General features: G+C 29.1%; 7 protein-coding genes across 7 annotated transcripts; 3 read left to right on the plus strand and 4 right to left on the minus strand.

The window, feature by feature from the left end:
* Positions 1-836: 836 nt before the first annotated feature.
* BX663DRAFT_485124 (uncharacterized protein) lies at positions 837-1,948 on the minus strand (the record flags this gene model as incomplete). The annotated part of the gene is made up of 4 exons (XM_051524588.1): positions 837-998; positions 1,069-1,257; positions 1,328-1,630; positions 1,721-1,948. 4 exons carry the CDS (start codon positions 1,946-1,948, stop codon positions 837-839), a joined length of 882 nt encoding a protein of 293 aa, XP_051384282.1.
* A 1,879-nt stretch (positions 1,949-3,827) lies between these two features.
* BX663DRAFT_504609 (uncharacterized protein) lies at positions 3,828-4,597 on the minus strand (the record flags this gene model as incomplete). The annotated part of the gene is made up of 3 exons (XM_051526945.1): positions 4,133-4,597; positions 3,915-4,069; positions 3,828-3,855 (listed from the first exon to the last, which is right to left on the minus strand). A coding segment is annotated over exon 1 (208 nt), but the record flags the coding sequence as incomplete, so codon positions are not given.
* A 539-nt stretch (positions 4,598-5,136) lies between these two features.
* On the plus strand, positions 5,137-7,136 carry BX663DRAFT_504610 (homoserine O-acetyltransferase). The gene is made up of 4 exons (XM_051526946.1): positions 5,137-5,241; positions 5,350-5,957; positions 6,073-6,255; positions 6,318-7,136. The coding sequence occupies exons 1-4, from the start codon at positions 5,151-5,153 to the stop codon at positions 7,008-7,010; spliced, it is 1,575 nt and encodes a 524-aa protein (XP_051384284.1). The 5' UTR covers positions 5,137-5,150; the 3' UTR covers positions 7,011-7,136.
* A 630-nt stretch (positions 7,137-7,766) lies between these two features.
* On the plus strand, positions 7,767-9,094 carry BX663DRAFT_485126 (uncharacterized protein; the record flags this gene model as incomplete). The annotated part of the gene is made up of 2 exons (XM_051524589.1): positions 7,767-7,884; positions 7,947-9,094. The coding sequence occupies 2 exons, from the start codon at positions 7,767-7,769 to the stop codon at positions 9,092-9,094; spliced, it is 1,266 nt and encodes a 421-aa protein (XP_051384285.1).
* A 249-nt stretch (positions 9,095-9,343) lies between these two features.
* On the minus strand, positions 9,344-10,486 carry BX663DRAFT_338210 (proliferating cell nuclear antigen). The gene is made up of 4 exons (XM_051522139.1): positions 10,386-10,486; positions 9,999-10,322; positions 9,771-9,923; positions 9,344-9,696 (listed from the first exon to the last, which is right to left on the minus strand). Exons 2-4 carry the CDS (start codon positions 10,315-10,317, stop codon positions 9,392-9,394), a joined length of 777 nt encoding a protein of 258 aa, XP_051384286.1. The 5' UTR covers positions 10,318-10,322; positions 10,386-10,486; the 3' UTR covers positions 9,344-9,391.
* A 908-nt stretch (positions 10,487-11,394) lies between these two features.
* Positions 11,395-13,499, plus strand: BX663DRAFT_485128 (uncharacterized protein; the record flags this gene model as incomplete). Its single annotated transcript, XM_051524590.1, has 8 exons — positions 11,395-11,439; positions 11,501-11,597; positions 11,813-12,157; positions 12,253-12,371; positions 12,442-12,686; positions 12,778-12,901; positions 12,957-13,025; positions 13,086-13,499. 8 exons carry the CDS (start codon positions 11,395-11,397, stop codon positions 13,497-13,499), a joined length of 1,458 nt encoding a protein of 485 aa, XP_051384287.1.
* A 33-nt stretch (positions 13,500-13,532) lies between these two features.
* Positions 13,533-15,890, minus strand: BX663DRAFT_504620 (ATP synthase subunit alpha). Its single transcript, XM_051526947.1, has 3 exons — positions 15,792-15,890; positions 15,046-15,276; positions 13,533-14,979 (listed from the first exon to the last, which is right to left on the minus strand). Exons 1-3 carry the CDS (start codon positions 15,849-15,851, stop codon positions 13,630-13,632), a joined length of 1,641 nt encoding a protein of 546 aa, XP_051384288.1. The 5' UTR covers positions 15,852-15,890; the 3' UTR covers positions 13,533-13,629.
* Positions 15,891-19,948: the final 4,058 nt, after the last annotated feature.

Consider the following 19,948-nt stretch of genomic DNA (forward strand, 5'->3'; position numbering starts at 1 on the left):
ACTGACGTCAGTCAAAAAAAAAAAGCGATAAGATTTTAAAGTCTTCTTTTTTTATACAAAACAGCAGAAATTAAAAAAAAACATGTATATAGATTATGAACTGAAATGGAGAATAATTAAAGTATTTAGTTGGACAACAAATAAACAAAATATATGATTATTTTATTTATGCTGATGTGAACATTGATGTTAATTAATTAAAATAACACATGTCAAAAAAATAAATCTAATGTAACTGTTAATTAGGGAAATCTAGTTATTTTTTTCAATTGTTATAATTGTATTTATGTAATGTTATGTCAACATGATTACAACACATGTAAAAAAAAAAAGAGAAAAAGAGAATTAAGATCAAATTCATAAAAAAAAGTCAGTGATTACTCATTTTAAATAAAAAATGACAAAGATTTTTTTTTATTTTATTCAATTTCATTCATCTCATTTTTAAACATTTTAAAAAATCTAACTTCAATTTCAGTCTTTTAATCAGAACAATACGGATTTCTAGAGAAGTAATGAATTCCAGTCCACATTAGCCATATTAATTGTACCAATAGTGAGAATCTATTCTCTAATTACTGCAATGTTGAATCATTTTAACAAAATTAACATTACTATTGATCTCCATCAACTCATCATTAAAAAAAAAGAATACAAAATATACTTTCATAATGGTTTCCAGTTTATTTTTTAAATCTATGATATATATCAACATTTTTCTTTATTTTATTCAATAAAAAAAATAAAGGAACAGGACAAAGTCAAAGGTATTAAAATATATTTATTCATATTCATATTAGTATTTGTATTAATTTTTTTTATTTTTATATTTTTTATTATTGTTCATATTGCAATGCGTTAATTTTATAACACCAGCTAGGAAGTGGTGTAAGCAAACTGATATCAACAGGGACATCGACGATTTCATCAATTCTGGGTGTAATCTTTCCCTTCTTGGGTTGACACTGTCTATCGAGCTCATTATAAAATTGAGTCATCTAAAAAAAAGTATAAGTATATTATTTTTCAAATTACATTTTTTTTTATTAATATTATTGATTAGATTACCTTGTCTGTTCTCCAAGAAGGGATCTTTCTTCTTCTTGATACGACTACACTACCAATCGTCAAGCCATCTTCTTCATCAGACATGTACTCTTTACTTAAAAGAGTATCCCACTCCTTCTCTGACACCATATAGTGGCGTGCAATTCTTCTTTTTACTTCTCCTTGAACTTTTCGTCTACGTTCAAGTTTCTATTATTAATAACAAAAAAAAAGTATGTATGTAAGTTTTACTGGTATCAACTTATTAATTGATATTTACCAAAATCTTTCTTTGTTCTAATTTTTTCTTATGCTTTTTTATAGTCATTTCATCTTCACTTAGAGTATTAGTTTCAATATATTTTCTTTTTAAATATTCAAAATGTTTTCTAATATGGTGGGTAACCATTTGCTTGTCTACTTCCAAATTCTGATTACCCGTTATTTCTTTTTCCGAGTCAATTATCTCTTGTAAAATATCATTATAAATGATATTATTAACTCCTTTCATCAAAGAAGTCTTAAAGTCCCAGCTAAAGCCTTTGGTAGCCACGTAATTTCCATAGTAACTACGAATTTTGCCCTAATTAAAGAGATAATAATTTATGTAAGTATATATTTTCGATCTTTGATATTTATACGTAGAATATTATTAATGTTTTTTTTAACTTACAGAAATACGAGCATTTCTTTCGAAATGTTTCTTGTAAGGAGAAGATGCCTCAGCTTGTGAAGCAGCCAAAGCAGTCTTCAACTCTTCAATTTGACGATTCATATCGTCCATTCTAGCGACAATAGAAGCAATACTGGGATTGCTATTGCCTCTTCTGGTTAGATTAACTTGTGAAGAAGGCAACACTTCAGGAATCATTCTATTGTTGTTATTAGTAGGTGCAGACATTATTCAGATAAAGTAACGATATGATATAAATCGAAATACTGAGTCAGGAAGAGATCAAACATTCAGGCTTAAGTATAGTTTCGGTAAATCAATGTTGGTTTCTTTTTTTGTTTCAATATTCAATTTTTTTATTATGATTTTACTAGTAAAGTATTTAAATTTTTTTTTTCACATTTTATTACGCGTTTTTCTTTTTTGTTTATTTATTTTTTATTTATTTTTTAAGGTAAGTACTATTATTATTAATATTCATCACTAATGTTTTTCTTGTAGTTTATAGATTACTACTTTCTTTAAAAGGTAGCAATATTCAATGCTTTCCTTGGTGTTGTTATATCTTTGAATATGGTAAAGTTAAAGATGTTCTTTTATCTGGTAATCTTTTTATTTATTTACATACATATTTAGAAAACTCAAAGTAGAAGATGTATTCCTTTTTATTATTTCTTTCGTTGCTCTTGGATATTATTCAGCTAATATTTGCTTGTTAAGGTACTACTTTAATCTACTATAACTTTCGTTACAATATATTGTATTGATATCAACAAAATTTTTTTTTCTCAAGTAGAATCAAAGAGTTGACTAGCATCTATCACTAGTTCCTTTTTATATTTGAATGAAAAAGGTATAAACTTTCTTCCTTTACACTTTTTAACTCTTTTATTAATTATTTGTCTGTTATATTCTATAGATTACTGTCTCTGTTCAAGTGCTATTCCTAATCAATTGCTTTGGGAACTATAAAATACTATGATGGCCCCCTGCAATATATCCTTGAAAAAGAATTTTAAACTACAAGTAATCGAGCGTGTCTGAAAACTAAAGAAGAAGAATATCAAGGTAGGTTGTATATACTTATATATGATACTGAATGTATTGTATTCAATACGTATAGTGCATTCAGTATTGTATTCTATTATTTTCTTTTATTATATGTCATATTTTATTATACAATCCAAAATATATATAAATAAATAAAAGCCACATTTTTTTTATAAACAATATTTTTATAATAATGTCCAATGTCCAATGAAAAAGGCAATATAAAGGCCTAGTAAATGTAAACAAATAAGGAAAAATGTATAATTCAAAATGATAAATAAGTAAACGTATCAAACAATGGATTAAAAGGCAATAAAGCTCCTATAATTCTATTAATAAAGCCCAATGGAATGTATATCTGCTATAGAAATGCTTCATGTTTTTGAAAGAAAGCGTCAAATCATGTTGTCGTATGAAATCCCTATTATATGCAAAATAGGTATCGGTTTTGTTCAAAATCTATATTATAACCGAGATTATAATCGGGATTTCCCGCTTTTGTTCATAAATGGAACTCCCGGTTATTATATAGATTTTGTTCAAAACCGATATAATATTAGGGATTTTCCACGAGCAACTTTTTGCAGTGTCACGTGACCGTCGGAAGTAAAAAATCTCTTTTCTTGGGATTTTTTCTTACTATTTTAGAAACCGTAAAAGTTTTTTACTATTTTTGGTAATTCTTTATTTTATTTTATTTTTTTTTTTTAATATATAAGTTCCAAATAAATCATATATTCTTACTAGTATGATCATTATACAAATATACATTTATAAATATATACACACACATACGAAAAAAAAAACGAAAAGTTTACTGAAAAATTTCATATTTTGGCAATTTTAACTGTAAAATATATATTTTTTATGTGTTTTAACGTGCTTTATTCAAATTTAAATATTTTTCTAGCAGTATTTTAAATGAAGATACTTTTTTAAAGGCAAGCAGTCTGTTATGGGATTTTAATACAAGAAAATAAAATAAAAAGATTAAAGTGAAAAAAAAAAGTAAAAATAAAGAAGCATACATTTTTTTTTTTTTGAATAATACGAATATGCCTTATTTCCTTGTATTAGATTTAATGGTATAAAGTATACAAAAAACTATTTATATTTGTTTAACTATCTAACCTCTTATAATTAGCAAAATAATAATGATAATATTGAGCTAAATGTATAATGAGCAGATTCGAAGATTAATTTTAATGTCAACACATTTCAATTATAATTTTAATTGAATTCCAAAAAAAATATATACATCTGTATAAATAAATAGTAATCTACTTTAAAAATAATCAAGTAAGTATTGTGTCGTTGTAATAAATATTAAAAAACGCTTTAAATAATGACCATACAAATTAGCAATTGAACATTGTTAGACTTTATTATCATTATTTGCTTTTTGCTTATTTCCCCTACAACTAGAAGGCTTTGACGCGGTCATGCTCAGCTCAATTCTTTTAATGAACATAGCAACATGAAGGTATGATTTAATGAGTTTGAGTTTGCATCAACAATGCCAATTGCACCAGTAATAATGCACATACATTCGTCTACAAGCATTAATGTCAATAATGTATATAATTCCAACATTGTTATAAATTTAAACCAACATATTATATAAACTAGAAAAAAAAAACAAAATAAAATAAATTCCATCCTAACTAACAACAGCTATAACAGCTTTTTATATTATTTACAACTATTTGTCATTGCACGATGATTAATGAACAATAATGCACTTATAATGTTAATCTTTAATAAAAGTAGTCTACGATTATCAGACAGATAAAGATGACGATATCTACTTTTTTTTTTTTTTTTTTTTTTTTTTTTTCTATATAGTATATTATTGTTGGACTAGGATGACACTGATAGATCGTAGAAGATAACTATGGATTCATTACAATAAACGTGATAGAGCCTTATGTATGGGTGCAATATTTTTAGAAGACGCGCATCATGAACACGGGTTCACATCCAAACTATTGACATTTCCAACAAAAGAAGGCAAGTAGGATTATGTTCAAGTAAATTCATCGCCCTTCAGCAGAAAATGGATTACCAAAACTTCATATTCCCAGCAGAACTTGTAACCTTCTTGACTATTTCGAGCCTTTGTCTTAATCTTGAATCTGTTAATTTGGGAGCCCATACTCCATATTTTAAACCATCAATAACAATTCGTATATTCTTAGATAAACAATTAATTCAAAGGACGTATGATCCTTTTTGCATAAACAGGATTTTATCCAATAATAAAAATAAATTTCAAATGACGCCATTTTCCTTAGTTTTGTATTGCCAACAGATGTATTTATTATTTTATTTTATTTTATTTTTTTCTTTTTTTTTTGTTTTATTATTTTTTTTTTTAAATATGAGATCGAGTCTATTATTAATAAGAACATCATGTGCTCATATAACTCGACGAACAATACTTTATCCAATTTTAAATATAACTCAAAGAGGTAAAAAAATAAATAAATAAAAAAATATGAATATAATTCATTAAAATAAAGTGAAACAAAGTTAGCAAAATACATACTTTTATTTTCTTTTTATTACTGTTCATTTAGGCATTCATCAGCAAAATGATTTAAAAAATACAACCTGTAATTTTGATAATACAGCAACCACTTCCTCTAACCCACCTTTATCTTTCCCTTGTATCGACAAACTTGCTTCACGTACAATTGAGCTCATTGATAATGGCCCTGAACCTAGTTATGATAATATTGTGACGGGTTATGAAAAGTTTAAATATCCTTACCCCTTTTTACTCGATCATGGTGGCATTTTGCCAAATTTTGACATTGCTTATGAGACATGGGGTACATTGAATGAGAAAAAAGATAATGCAATTCTCATTCATACAGGTCTCTCTGCTTCTTCTCATGCAAAATCGCATGCCAAAAATACAAAACCTGGATGGTGGGAGGACTTTATTGGTCCTGGTGCTCACATTGATACTAACAAGTTCTTTGTAATTTGTACTAATGTTATTGGTGGTTGTTATGGATCTACAGGTCCAAGTTCGATTGATCCTGCTGATGGTGAGCATTACTCTACTCGATTCCCTATTATTACTATTTTCGATATGATACGTGCACAATTTAAACTATTGGATTATCTTGGTATTGATAAATTACATGCAAGCGTTGGTAGTAGTATGGGCGGTATGCAGGTAAATATATATTGAAAAAAAGAACAAAAAAAAAAAAAAAAAAAAAATAAGGAACGAACTGATACTAATAAACATAAAAAAAAAAAAAATTAAATAAAAATATAATTATAAAAAGTCGATTGCTGCTGCTAAGTTGTTTCCTAATAGAGTGAAAAGACTTATATCAATTTCAGCCTGTGCTAGATCTCATCCTTATTCAATCGCTCTTCGTCATACACAACGTCAAGTACTAATGGCTGACCCAAATTGGAATAAAGGATTTTATTATAAAGGAATTCCACCTCATGTTGGTATGAAGGTAAAGTAATAAGCTATATGACAAAAAAATTAATTTTAACTCGTTCAATAAAAAAAAAAAAGCTTGCCCGTGAAATTGCTACAATTAGTTATCGATCAGGTCCAGAATGGGAGTTTCGATTTGGACGTAAAAGGGCTAATGAAAATCAGTCACCTGCTCTTTGCCCAGATTTCTTAATAGAAACTTATTTGGACCATCAAGGTGAAAGATTTTGTCTTCAATATGATCCTAATTCTCTCCTCTATATTTCTAAAGCCATGGATATGTTTGATATGTCCTCTTCTGTTATTGATAAACTTCAAAGACAACGAGAACAGAATTTACCTAAAGTAGAAGAAGTTTTAAAAAAGCTGGATCAAATAGGAAATGAAGATAGGTCTCAAGTAATGGCAGAGGCTTGTAGATCTGTGTTTGGTACACAGTCAGCCTTAGAGGGTAGAAATGAAATAGAAGAAACTAAGGAACAGAAGAAGAAGAAGAGATTAACTACACTATCTTCTGATCCAGCTACAAAAGATTTAGTGAAAGGCATGAAAGGGATAAATATGCCTACATTAGTATTAGGCGTACAATCGGATATTTTATTTCCTGTTTGGCAGCAAAAAGAGATTGCAGAATGTCTTCGTGCAGCAGGCAACCATCAAGTTACTTATTATGAACTGGATACTATGTTTGGACACGATACGTTCTTAATTGATCGTGTCAGTGTTGGTGGTGCTATAAAGGGTCATCTTGAATTATTAGATGAAAAATAACGAAGAAAAAGAAAAGGAAAAAAAAGACTTTACATTTATTTATTTTATTTAATAGAAGAAATAAAAAAAAATTATCATTGCTATTTTACTCGTCTCATTTTACTATCATGTTTTCCATATTGTTCCATTTCATATGATTACCAAAACAATGATATATTCTTTTTTTTTTTTTTTTTTTTTTTTTTTTTTTTTTTTTTTTTTAAAAAAAACTATCATGAAATTACATGTATTACTCGAATCTTTGAAAGAAATAGAGAAGGTCATCTGATATTCTTCGAACTTTGTTATAGTAGAAAGTCAAGAAAATCAATTCATGATTTATATATACACAAAAAAAAAAAAAAAAAAAAAAAAAAATCATAGAATCCAGATTTGTTTGTTTATTTGACAAATAAAAAATATACAAATAATCTTATGTTTAGTCTAGTATTGGCTTGTAGAAAAAGGATATTTTATTACTTTTTAACTAATTGATATTATCAAATATGTATATTTAAATAGTGAATGTATAAAAATAAAACTTGGATTAGTTATTTCTATATTTAAATTGAACCAAGTTTATTAGTATTATTATTATTATTGTTACACTGTGGCTGCATAAACCTCACATGTAAAGTAATAATAAAAAATGACATGACTCAGTTGATTGGGTGAATTCGGACACGTTTTTGAAAAAAAGGGGAAAAGGTATATAAAATAGATAATAATACGCTCTCTCTCATTTTTTTTTTTTTAACAAAAAATTAAAATTAAATTATGAATAAAGAAAAACCATTTATTGATCCTATTGTAACTTTATCTATTGAGTTACTTCCCGAATTTGGATTTACAGTACAAGATGAACCTATGTATGGACCTGGATCTGTTTTTCAAGGTAAATACTAAAATAGTCTAATTCTTCTTCTTTTTGGATCCTTAAAGTTATCACTACTTTAGGTATCGTTCATCTTAGAATGAAGGAGTCTCCTTTAGCAGCAGATAAACTTATCCTTACATTTAGAGGTGCAGAATATGCATCTACAATTCATGATGGCCATAAATTTTTAGTTCCTTTAACTAAAAATCCATTCTTTGGTATGCAACAGACTCTTTGGCGTCGTACTCGAGATGATTGTTTATTAACAGAAAGTCATTATCAATTCCCATTTACTATTCAAATGCCAATGATTCAATTTCCACCTTCTATGGAACATATTCTCTATCAATGTAAATTTCATTTATCAGCTAAATTAGTACGTACTACTTTTACATTACCTACTGTCATGACACAACAAACCATTCGTTATAGACCCTTTATTGAAACAAGCTTATTAAAACAACCTATTATAGAAGAAGGTTATGATCATGGCCTCTTTGCATCTGTCAGACTTCATTCGTTGGATTATGTACCTAGTGATAGTGTGCCAGTCACGATTATCACATCACGTCGTCACCTGAAAACAAAAGAAGAAGAACCAGCTACTAGAATAAAATCAATCCTGCTAGAACTATGTGAGACTGTCAGTCTTGTTTCATATCAAGCAGCTTCCATTACACGAGTATGTGCCTCTAAATTATTTAAACCGTCATCGTCATCATCAACAACAGCTGATGCTTATTCACTTGTCAAAACTCAACATGGTAACGGTGCAGAATATAAAATGACTTTGACTTTACCGCCTGATTTAATTCCCTCTATCAATTATTCTAAAATTGTTCATGTTGCTTATACGCTTAGAATTAAGATTAAGAGTAGTAGATATCATCGTTATTATTGTAGTAATAATACGACTACTTCTCTTTTATTAGAACCATTTCATTTATTACAACAACAACCTACTGTCTTGATGGAAATACCTTTAAAGATAGGAACATTAGGTTATGGTATTAGAGCTTCACAAGATTTAAAATTATATTATCATAATGATGACAATACTGCTGCTACTGCTACTGCTACTGCTGCTGCTACTGCTACTGCTTTGACTGAAGAAAGTCCTGAAGGATCCTCAATACCAAGATTCCTAAGATCAATAGAGTATGAAGATGCTTTACCTCTCTATGATTCAACTAAATTACCTTCCTATGTAGCCTCAACTACAGCATAATTTTTTTTTTTTTTTTTTTTTCTGTATCTAATATTTGTATATCAAAATCACATTATACATATTCTTATTTATTTATACATCTTATAGCATTTTATACTTATTTATCACGTATATTAAATTAATTTATCACGTTATTTATATACCAAATAAAACAAACCCCAAACCCAAATACTAACACTCCTTAATAAAAAAAACTTTCAACACTCTCACTACACCTACTCACTCGACTTATCTTCTTTAAAAAAAAAAAAAGAAAAAGAAAAAAATATGCTTGTACTTTTTATATTACTATTTTATTTATTCTTCACCAATCTTGGGAGCCAAATAATATCTTACATAGCCCAAGTTTTCAAGCTTATAATCAACCAAAAGAGGAACATCTGCTGATAAATTCAAAGTGACGCGGGGTGAAAGAGCTGTAGCTTTTGTAAAGTTGACGAGGTATTTAATAGAGAAAGTCATTGAGACACTTTGTTGAAGTTCAATAACAGTAGCATCATCTTCATTATCAACGGCACTATTAGCCTTTAAGGTAACAGAACCTTTACCAATTTCACCATCACTAGAAAACTTGATACCTTCCTTTGTGCATTCAATAGTAACTATACAATAATATAAATTACTCGTCTTGTATATATTTATTTATTTTTTAAAGAAAAAAAACTCCATAACATACCTGATTCACTAAGAGAAGCTAAATCACGACAGATTTCTTGGAATCGTGCAGATGACATTGTAACAACAGCTTCATAAGAAGTTTCAGGAATACCCAAATGTTCACTATCAATGTCCATTAACTTGAGATCATATTCACTAATTTTATCACTCTCTATAACCCAAAAAAAAATTACTTAATTAATCTTTCTCTTTTTAAATTTTTCTTTGTCTATTCATTTTCTCTTACCTTTGCTTTCAAAGACTAAGCTTAAAACATCACCATCATCATCAGCTTTAAGGGTTAAAATATCATCATTACGAGCACATTTCAAGATCTTTCCCAAATTTGCAAGATTAATACCCAAAGGCAAATTACGATCACAACGATAAGGATCAAAACCATCTGATCTTAACATCATAGCGACAAGAGCAACATGTGAGTTATCCATAGCTTGAAGAGCAATGCCGGAATCGTTACATTCAAAGTTACATTCAGACACAAGTTCTCTGACAGCTTCAAGAAGTGATTTAAGAAGTTTGGCTTGTTGGAGACGGGCTTCAAGCATATTTACTAAATAAATACATATTATTATTATTATTATTATTATAACCTTTTATATTTAGCTATACTTACAGTATTATATATATATGTGTGTGTGTGATGTGTGTATGTATGTGTATAAAAGAAAAGAAAAAATGACTCCTATACTGAATTAAAAAAAAAAAAAAAAAAAATTCGCGTTGTTATCGTGTTTTATAAAAAATCTTTTTTTTTTTTTTTTTTGTCACGAAAAAAAAAACAAAAGTTTCCCGAGCCGGAAAACAAGTATTCTTATTAAAAAAAAGTAGGGGGGGGGAAGGCGAGGAAAGAAGAAAAAAAGAATATAAGAAGCTTATAAAAAAAAAATACCTCATTTATATGCTATCGTAATATATATTTTATATACTACGTCAAGCTCAATTATTAGTCTAGTAGCAATACGCAACGCGTTTACTTGTTCATTTTAATTTAAATGTGATAAAAAGGAGATAGCTTCGTACACTACATCAGGTTTAAAATAAAAAAAAATATTAATCATTAATTGTTTTATTGAATCTATTGCTTCTTCTAAGATAATAATAAATAGATAAGATTTGTTAACATTAGAAATGAAGAATAAAAACATAAGGAGCTGAGCTTAATACGACTTTCCTTGTTGTATAAGTTGAATAAAATGTCTGCAAAATTAGATAAAGGCGACTATTTCCTTATAAAGTTTATTTATGCAAAAAAAGAAATAGTATTTTTTTTTTCTTTCTTTCTTTTTTCTTTTTTTCTTTTTCTTTTTTTAATATTAATACTAATATTAATATGCAAACTAGCACTACAAATAAAGACATATTAAATAATCATGGATATTATCATTCTTCAACACCCATCTATACTGATGATCCTTGGTCGACATCGACTCATCTTAATTTCAATCATAATCATACAACAGATGGGTCTGAATTAACCTTAGAAAAAGTATTATGTATGTTTTATAAAGATTGAAATAAAGTCTCATGTACACTTATATATTTCCTATTAAAAAGTGGATATAGATGTACCTGATATCTATTGCAAACTTTATAAAAAAGCGTGTAACCAAGACGATATACAAATGATATTTGACTTGTCTGGGTTATCAGATCTTATTCAACAACAGGTAAGTAGTAGTGTTATACATGCAATTCTTGAAACTGCTGTATACTAATTTATCTATAAAGATAAAGGATATTGTGTTTTCTACTACTACTACTGAAATTACTCAGAATGTATTCAATGTTTGTATTGCCTTAATAGCATGTGCACAAAAGAATATGGGTAGATAAATTTAGATATATGTATATATGTATATATATATATATATATATGTGTGTGTGTGTGTGTGTGTGTATTATCAGTTATTGACATGCATTTACTGTAACAAAAAAGATATCTCTTTAAAAACTATTTATCAATATAGAAATGGTACATTCTAAAAAAAAAAAAGGAATTAAAGTATATAAAAGAAAACTACTAAAATAGATGCAATGTAGATCTTCCTATACCAATTATTAAAGAACAGGACACAGTTGACGATATGACATCAATAACAACTACTGTTCATCCTTTTAATGAAGATCGTATAGAAGAACAAAAAATCATGAATCAGTGGCTGCTCAAGGACATGGATCATATCACTGTATCACGTGTCTCATTTGATAATCAATCAACAAGCTTACTTTCATTTTTTAAACATGTTCGATATGAAGTAGAAAGCGAGAAAATGAGAACCAAGGTCTACAGAAGATACAATGATTTTTGGTGGTTAAGCGAGATTTTATCGTATAGGTATCCGTTTCGCTTAATACCTCATTTACCACCCAAGAAGATAGGAGGAAGTAATAGCAGTGACATATATATTTAAGTGCGCATATATTGTATATTTATCCATATTTTTTCTTTCTTTTTTTTTCTTTTTTTTTTTAAAAAAAAGGGAACCTAGCTTTTGAAGAACAAAGAAGAAAGGGGTTATCAAGATTTATTAATGCCGTTGTTCGACATCCAGTCTTAGGAAAAGACGATGTTGTTTTAGCTTTTTTAAGCTGCCCATCTGTAAATACATACATACATACGCTGATCGTATCCATATAATATTTATAATGAATATATTTTAAAATAATAGGAATTTCAAAATTGGAAAAGTAGAAATTCACCTTCGTTAGATGAAGAATTTGTTAGAAAGACATATGATATTATTTATTTTGAGCGCTTAATACCAATCGATTTAGAAGATCGTATCATTCGAATGAAGAAACGCGTATCAGTTACTTTACAACAATATAATCATATGTATCTTGTTATGAATGATATGATTAAATTGAAAAAGGCATTAGGGGCAGACTATATTCGTTATAGTCTTACTTTAAAGTAAGTAAGTATATCACTGCAACAAAAGAGAGGCTATGAAAAAAAAAAGAAAAAAAAAAAAAGGAATAAAAGACTTATTGACTTTGTTAAGCTCTATAAATGCATTAGAAAAACAATGCTGGATAAATGATTGTCAAGATTGTTTAAAAGTAAAATATAGTTATGATAACGTTGTGAAATCAATGCATCAAGCAGGAATGATGCTTAATAGACAGGTAAGCAGAATAACATTGATATTCTATTACATATAATTTATTTGATTTGAGTTAGGCCATTGCTACAGGTAATAGTATATTAGAAAGTTTAAAACAGCAAAAGGACTTGCTGGAATCATTCAAGGTAAAATAAATAAATAAATATCTATTTTAATATCTAGTTATTTATCTAATTATGTATAAGGATTTACTTGAACGAAGAGAAAAGGATAATCATTTTGTACACAATGAGCAAATATTGGCAAGACAAATAGCAAAGTATAAAAAGGGTCAAGTGATATCTTCTCTTGCACACGATGAGGAACAATTAGAAGAAGAACAAGAAGAAGAAGAACAACTAAATCATCATCACTGTTTTAGTACTTCTTTCGATGAAAGAACGGGTGGTTTATCACTGATACAGCAACGCGAAATTTTCATAAAATTTTGCCTTTTCAACGAATTATCTTACTTTCATAAACAACAGGCTTATGTATCTGCTATGTACAATCAATACATCATAGACGAATTAAAATATGCAAGGCAATGGAATACACATTGGAAACAATTAGAAATGATGACAAAAGATATGCCAAACATACTTGATGACTTTTTATAACAATAAAAAAACTATACATATATTTATATTTTATTCATATATAATATACATTCCAATATCTTTATTTCTCTCTTTTTTCCTTTTCTTTTCATTTTCTTTCTCCTATTGTATTTTTATTTATTCAAATAATTTAATAAAAGCTCTTGGCATGGTTTTCACAAACATCACGAAGCTTAGTTTCAAGTTCCTTGGAAAGAACACCCTTAGAACGGATCTCCTCAAGCATATCAGTGTGCTGAGTTTTGATGTGACTAATGAAATCCTTTTCCCATTCAACAACACGGTTCACAGGGATCTTATCGAGATAACCATTGACACCAGCAAAGATAATAGGAATTTGAACTTGAATGGAAAGAGGGCTATATTGAGGTTGCTTCAATAATTCAGTAAGACGAGCACCACGATTCAACAAGAATTGTGTAGAGGCATCAAGATCAGAACCAAATTGAGCGAAAGCAGCGACTTCACGGTATTGGGCCAAGAAAAGTTTCATGGAACCAGCAACTTGCTTCATGGCTTTAGTTTGGGCAGCAGAACCGACACGAGAGACGGAAAGACCGACGTTAATGGCAGGACGAATACCCTTGAAGAAAAGTTCAGCTTCCAAGAAGATTTGACCATCGGTAATGGAAATGACGTTAGTAGGAATATAAGCAGAGACATCACCACCTTGAGTTTCAATGATGGGAAGAGCAGTCATGGAACCATAACCAAAGCTCTTATTCATCTTGGCAGCACGTTCTAAAAGACGAGAGTGAAGATAGAAGACATCACCAGGATAAGCTTCACGACCAGGAGGACGACGAAGCAAAAGTGACATTTGACGATAAGCAACAGCTTGCTTAGACAAGTCATCATAAATGATCAAAGAGTGACGACCATTATCACGGAACCATTCACCAAAGGCAGCACCAGAGAAAGGAGCAAGATATTGAAGAGGAGCAGCTTCAGAGGCCGTAGCAGCAACAACAGTGGTATACTTCATAGCATCATTTTCTTCAAGAGTTCTAACAAGTTGAGCAACGGTAGAACGCTTTTGACCAACAGCAACGTAAATACAGTACAACTTCTTGGATTCATCAGAACCATTGTTCCAGTTCTTTTGGTTCAAAATAGTATCAAGAGCGACAGCTGTCTTACCAGTTTGACGATCACCAATAATCAATTCACGTTGACCACGACCAATAGGGACCATAGAGTCAACAGACTTGATACCAGTTTGCATAGGTTCGTTAACGGAGTGACGAGGCAAGATACCGGGAGCCTTCACCTGAACACGAGAACGACCGACGGTTTCAAGAGGGCCCTTACCATCAATAGGGTTACCGAGGGCATCCACAACACGACCAAGGATACCAGGACCAACAGGAACATCGACAATGGCACCAGTACGCTTAACAGTATCGCCTTCCTTAATCAAACGATCATTACCGAAAACGACAATACCGACGTTATCAGGTTCCAAGTTAAGAGCCATACCCTAATAATACATACATCACTTAATATAATACTAAAGAAAACAAAAAAAAAAAATAGAGTAAATTACCTTAAGACCAGAAGAGAATTCAACCATTTCTTCAGCTTGACAGTTCTTTAAACCATAAACACGAGCAATACCATCACCAATAGACAAAACACGACCTGTTTCTTGAAGATCAATTTCAGAGTTAGCACCCAAAATACGTTGTTCAAGAATAGAAGAAACTTCGGAGGTAGAAGGCTTAGAAGAAGCATAACCACGAGCAGCAGTAGCAATAGCACCAAGGTTAACGCGGGCCTATATAAAGAACTTTTTGTTTAGTTTTTCATAATTTATATTTGAAAAGGAGTATATCTCTGTTTTTTTTTGTTTTTATATAGAGAAAGAAAATGCTGTTCTTTTTTGCGATTAATGAGTATTGGTAAAATTGAATGGCTACTTTTATTATTTTAACTTTATTTGCTTTATTGTGCATAGAACTAGTTCCTCTTTTGATTTCTTTTTTTGTTTCTAATTTTTATATCGATATTTTCTATCTGAGCCTACAGCTATCAACATCTATTTTAAGATTAAATTGCGATTGAACATCTAGCTATTAATGTACGTAGAAAAAAGTTGCAATATGTTGTATATAAAGTCCATTCATTACTGTCTACTTATTTGCTCTCTTTCTCTCTTCTCTCTCTCTTTTTTTTTATATTTTTTTTTTCAATTCGAATAAGCATTTTCTTTTTTGTACTCTATAATAAAAACAAAACAACACGAGATTCCTTTCTCCTTTTTTTTTTTTTTCCTTTTCAGTAGATTCTTACAGCAGGAGCTACACTACGAAGAGCCAAAGGACGGGCAAGACGAGCAATGTTTCTAAGCATTGTTGTTTAATGTAAAACAAAAAAAAAAAAAACAAAAAACAAAAAGGAAAGTAATATATAATAAGCGGTTTTTAACTTTTTTTTTCCCCAGACTTAATTATATTTTCGAGGGGTTGTTTTATTTCACAAATAAAAATAAAAAAACAAAAGGGGCTGGGGAAGAGTTAATGTCGACGTCATGATTTAGCAGAAAAATAAATATAAATTTCAGCTCCTCAATTATGCTGCAACTAATAAATATTTTAAAACCCATTTAATCGAGTCATTAGTACTAATAGAAGGAAGGGAGCTTCAGGAGGAATCTTACCATGGTAGTGAAGGTAATCAAATTCAAAGAGTATAAAACATAGTGTAGGCCAGCAAATTATCTATACAGGAGTGGGAAAACTGTCTTGTGCGATAAATGGCTTTTTATGTTAACTATCTAGAAAGATGATTCAATAGAAGAGATAAAAAGATTAGTCACAGTGTTAGGCATTTGTAGCCAATGGTTTACATATTTAAACAGACTATAGCATGATAAAACCGCAGCAAATGAGCTTGTCAATTAAATAAAAGATAAAAAATTTTCGGAATACCATCAGACAACCAACCAAGGTGCCAGAGTAGAACACAATTTTTCATTAGAATAAGCCATATTCAAAACACTGATATCATTGTTTCTGATGAAAGAATTCAGAGGGATAATTTTGACCAGTTAGTATCTCATTGTAGATTTGATGGTTTTTTTTTTTTTTTTTTTTTTTTTTTTTTTTTTTTTTTTGCAGCATTGCAACCCCGTTGTCACAGCATCCTAGCATATTGTATACCTTGGTAATGAAAAAAAAATATTCAAATGAAGCGCTTGATCTATTAATATACAGCATTTTCTTTTCAATGAAGCAAAACATGGGTAATATATTTAACATTTGGTGGTAGACTAACAATTATTGCTGTTAGTATATATAAGAAAATAACACCTATTTTTTGCTGCTCTATTCTCTTTCATTATTTTCTTTCATGATGTTTAGATCCTGTGAGAGTACAGTATTGTTTATCTAATACAGCTTCTTACCATTACTATAAGTAACTGCGAATCCATTTTCTTTCCAGAAGTCGAGTTTGCATAGAGGAAATTCATACATTTTTTTTATCTCTCTGTTTATTAATTCAGATTGTAATTTTAAACCAGATCCTTAGATTGTCTTGAATTTGATAGAATGTAAAACTTTGTTAGCAGCAGCAACATCTGTAACAAAATCGTTTGTTCGAATTTGGTTTTGAAAAAGAAATCTTTCATTTTCGGGGTCTGTTCTATTCAATATATTAAAATTATGTAAAAGCTCTTTTAGTAAAGAATTTATACCTCTATCAAAGAGTAGTTTTTCTAAAATCAAAAATAATGTAAAGCATTTTCGACACCCATACAATATATATAATAGAATTGATAATAAGCATATAAGCCAGTTTTAGCTAATTTTAACCAGTATTATTATGCTTTGATTGATATTAATTCATTAGTATATTCCAATAATATCTCAAATACATATTTAGCATACATATAAATGCGTTATGCTATTTCATTACAAAAGACTACTGTTATTTATCAGAAAAAAAAAATAATTACATACATATATGAGTAATAGCAGTAGCAGCAATATTAATAGTAATTTAGTCTAATAATAATAATTGTTCATTGTTCATTCATTCATTCATTCTACTATATAGTATATATATGCTCTAAGATAACATAACATATCATAATATAACGTATCATATCATATCAAACTATAATATAACATAATAGAATGCAATATAATACAACATAATATGGTAAACTCTATTTCTCTATTTTTTACATGTCCTTTGCCATCTTATTCTATCTTGTCTGATTTTATTTTCTCTCTCTCTATCTATCTCCCTTCCTTTTTCCTTCATTTTTTCTTCTTCTTCTTCTTCTTCTTCTTTCCTTCCTTACTTCCTTCTATATTAAATTAAATTTGAGGCGGAGCGCGAAATGTGATTTTTATAAACTCCGTCATTTCCTTTTTAGGAATATTTTTTCGATAGTTTATTATATTTATGTGTTATGAAATGTAGTGCTTCTATCGTATTCATCAAGATATTGCTAAAATTCGTTTTATTTTCAAATTTCTTCTTTATACAGCTGTTTCTATATACTTTATATCCTTTTGTTTTTAGTCGGCAATTATAATTGAACCTGCTGTAATTCAATTTATTTGTACATATAAGGTGTTGTAGTGTTTCACAAAATTGCTTCAAATTTACTCTTTTTCACTCTTGTTATATATGCTTTTTATTAGAAGTTATATATATTAAGCATATAGTTACAGGTCTTCATCTATATGTAGTTTTTTCTCTTTCTAATGAGACAAAACTTATAAAAAATGCTAAATTATAACATATATTATATAAATTCGGAAGTTAACGTGGCAATGTCATGATTTTTGGCTCTTTTAATGCACAACATAAAATAATGAAGATACATTAATAAAATTGTATTTAATGAAAAATTGACAAAATTTACATTATTTTCATAACTTCTTAACCTCATCTACATACATGAGTGTTTATTTCGACAACTATCATGTTATTTTATACGATTTAGCCATTTAGCTGCATAATAATTCTTTTCTTTAATAAAAACATCATTTTTTTTATTTAATATAATTATTGGATTAACAAAAAGGTTTACTTCCTGTTTAATATCGTTTTTTCGCAAATTCGTCACTAATTTGAATAACATTTGTGCATCCTTTCCATTAACACATAGATCATTACATACAATAGAATGAGATCAATTCTTTATGATAAAAGGATGGATATTTTAGCAAAACTTAATGCTATGGAGTCTTATAGAGATGTTTCTAAGGCCATGAGCGTGTCAACTAGGACAAATAGTAGAATTGCCAAAGAAAATCAAATTGAGATTAACGTAAAAGAAGGTATACCAAAGAAGATTAGCCTATTACTTGGAAGATTGATTGCGCAATCATTTTATACTGGTCATTTTTTCACTGCCCAGAACTTAAATGGTCAAGGGTATGATATTCCCGCGCAAACCATTCACAAATTCTTAAAATCCTTCGATTTTGGTTTGAAGATTAAGAAATCTGCATTGCCATTGACGAGTAAGCGTAGACAAAATTGGTTAAAATGCTTTAAAGCTCAGAGGAATTGGGCGGTTGAGGATTGGGAAAAGGTCGTCATTAATGACAAAACAAAAATTAATCGTTTGGGTTCAGATGGGAAGCAATAGACATGCGTAAAAAAAGGGTTAACCGCTAAAAGACCATAACGTCAATTTCCAGTACAAAGGTGGGGGGCGGAAGCTTAATATTATGGAGTTGTTTCGTGCAACATGGTTCTGGTTTTATTGCCAAGATTGAGGGAGGGATGGACTCGCAATTATATTGTTAAATATTAAAAGGTGACTTCATAGAGATACTCAAGGATTATGGATGTGATGGAACGTTATATAATAAAGAAAGAAAACGAGAAAAAAAAAGAAGAGAGAAAGGGAACAAAAGGAAGTATAGTTTAAGACTGTTTTTATTGAAGCAAAAGAAAAATAAAATAAAAAATGATTAAAGGTTAAAGATTATTTTGTGTTTACACAACTGCTTGTATTTATACTAATGAATCCTGAATCAAAGAAATAAAAATAACCGTCAAAGCTGTCAAAGAATATGAGTCATGAAACAGAGTTAGTGTTTGGATTTACATCTTGTTGATTCAAGAGACTGATCTATGAATTATCTATTGGGTGTTATAATGATCTGATTAAGTTTTAAATAAAAAAATTTTATTGTTTGATCTGAGCATAGGTTCCTGATATCTTTTATATTTTCATTTTATTGGATTAAACACAACTTGAATCCTTTATCAAGTTTATAAAAGTAAATATTTAGAAATGATACGATGTCTTATAGTTGATACATCTAGACGATTGGATGTCGATAGGTTTTATATTATTTTACAAGATGTTATATACAGAGTTTTATTTCATATCCAGGCTTATAGTTTATCCTGTCTTATGTAATTCATCTACCATAATATTACTTATGCTTATATCCAGAGCTTGTTCTATAACAATC

This window comes from Cokeromyces recurvatus (genome assembly GCF_025118155.1).
Source record: "Cokeromyces recurvatus strain NRRL 2243 chromosome Unknown BX663scaffold_8, whole genome shotgun sequence".
Classification (NCBI taxonomy): domain Eukaryota; kingdom Fungi; phylum Mucoromycota; class Mucoromycetes; order Mucorales; family Mucoraceae; genus Cokeromyces; species Cokeromyces recurvatus.

Coding starts and splice junctions, on each gene's coding strand:
- BX663DRAFT_504610 (XM_051526946.1), top strand. CDS start 5,151: ATGAGATCGAGTCTATTATTAATAAGAACATCATGTGCTCATATAACT. Junction 5,242..5,349: donor TTTAAATATAACTCAAAGAG/GTAAAAAAATAA, acceptor CTGTTCATTTAG/GCATTCATCAGCAAAATGAT. Junction 5,958..6,072: donor GTAGTATGGGCGGTATGCAG/GTAAATATATAT, acceptor AATTATAAAAAG/TCGATTGCTGCTGCTAAGTT.
- BX663DRAFT_338210 (XM_051522139.1), bottom strand. CDS start 10,317: ATGCTTGAAGCCCGTCTCCAACAAGCCAAACTTCTTAAATCACTTCTT. Junction 9,924..9,998: donor CTTAGTCTTTGAAAGCAAAG/GTAAGAGAAAAT, acceptor TTTGGGTTATAG/AGAGTGATAAAATTAGTGAA. Junction 9,697..9,770: donor AGCTTCTCTTAGTGAATCAG/GTATGTTATGGA, acceptor ATTATTGTATAG/TTACTATTGAATGCACAAAG.
- BX663DRAFT_504620 (XM_051526947.1), bottom strand. CDS start 15,851: ATGCTTAGAAACATTGCTCGTCTTGCCCGTCCTTTGGCTCTTCGTAGT. Junction 15,277..15,791: donor TTCGTAGTGTAGCTCCTGCT/GTAAGAATCTAC, acceptor TTCTTTATATAG/GCCCGCGTTAACCTTGGTGC. Junction 14,980..15,045: donor AATTCTCTTCTGGTCTTAAG/GTAATTTACTCT, acceptor ATGTATTATTAG/GGTATGGCTCTTAACTTGGA.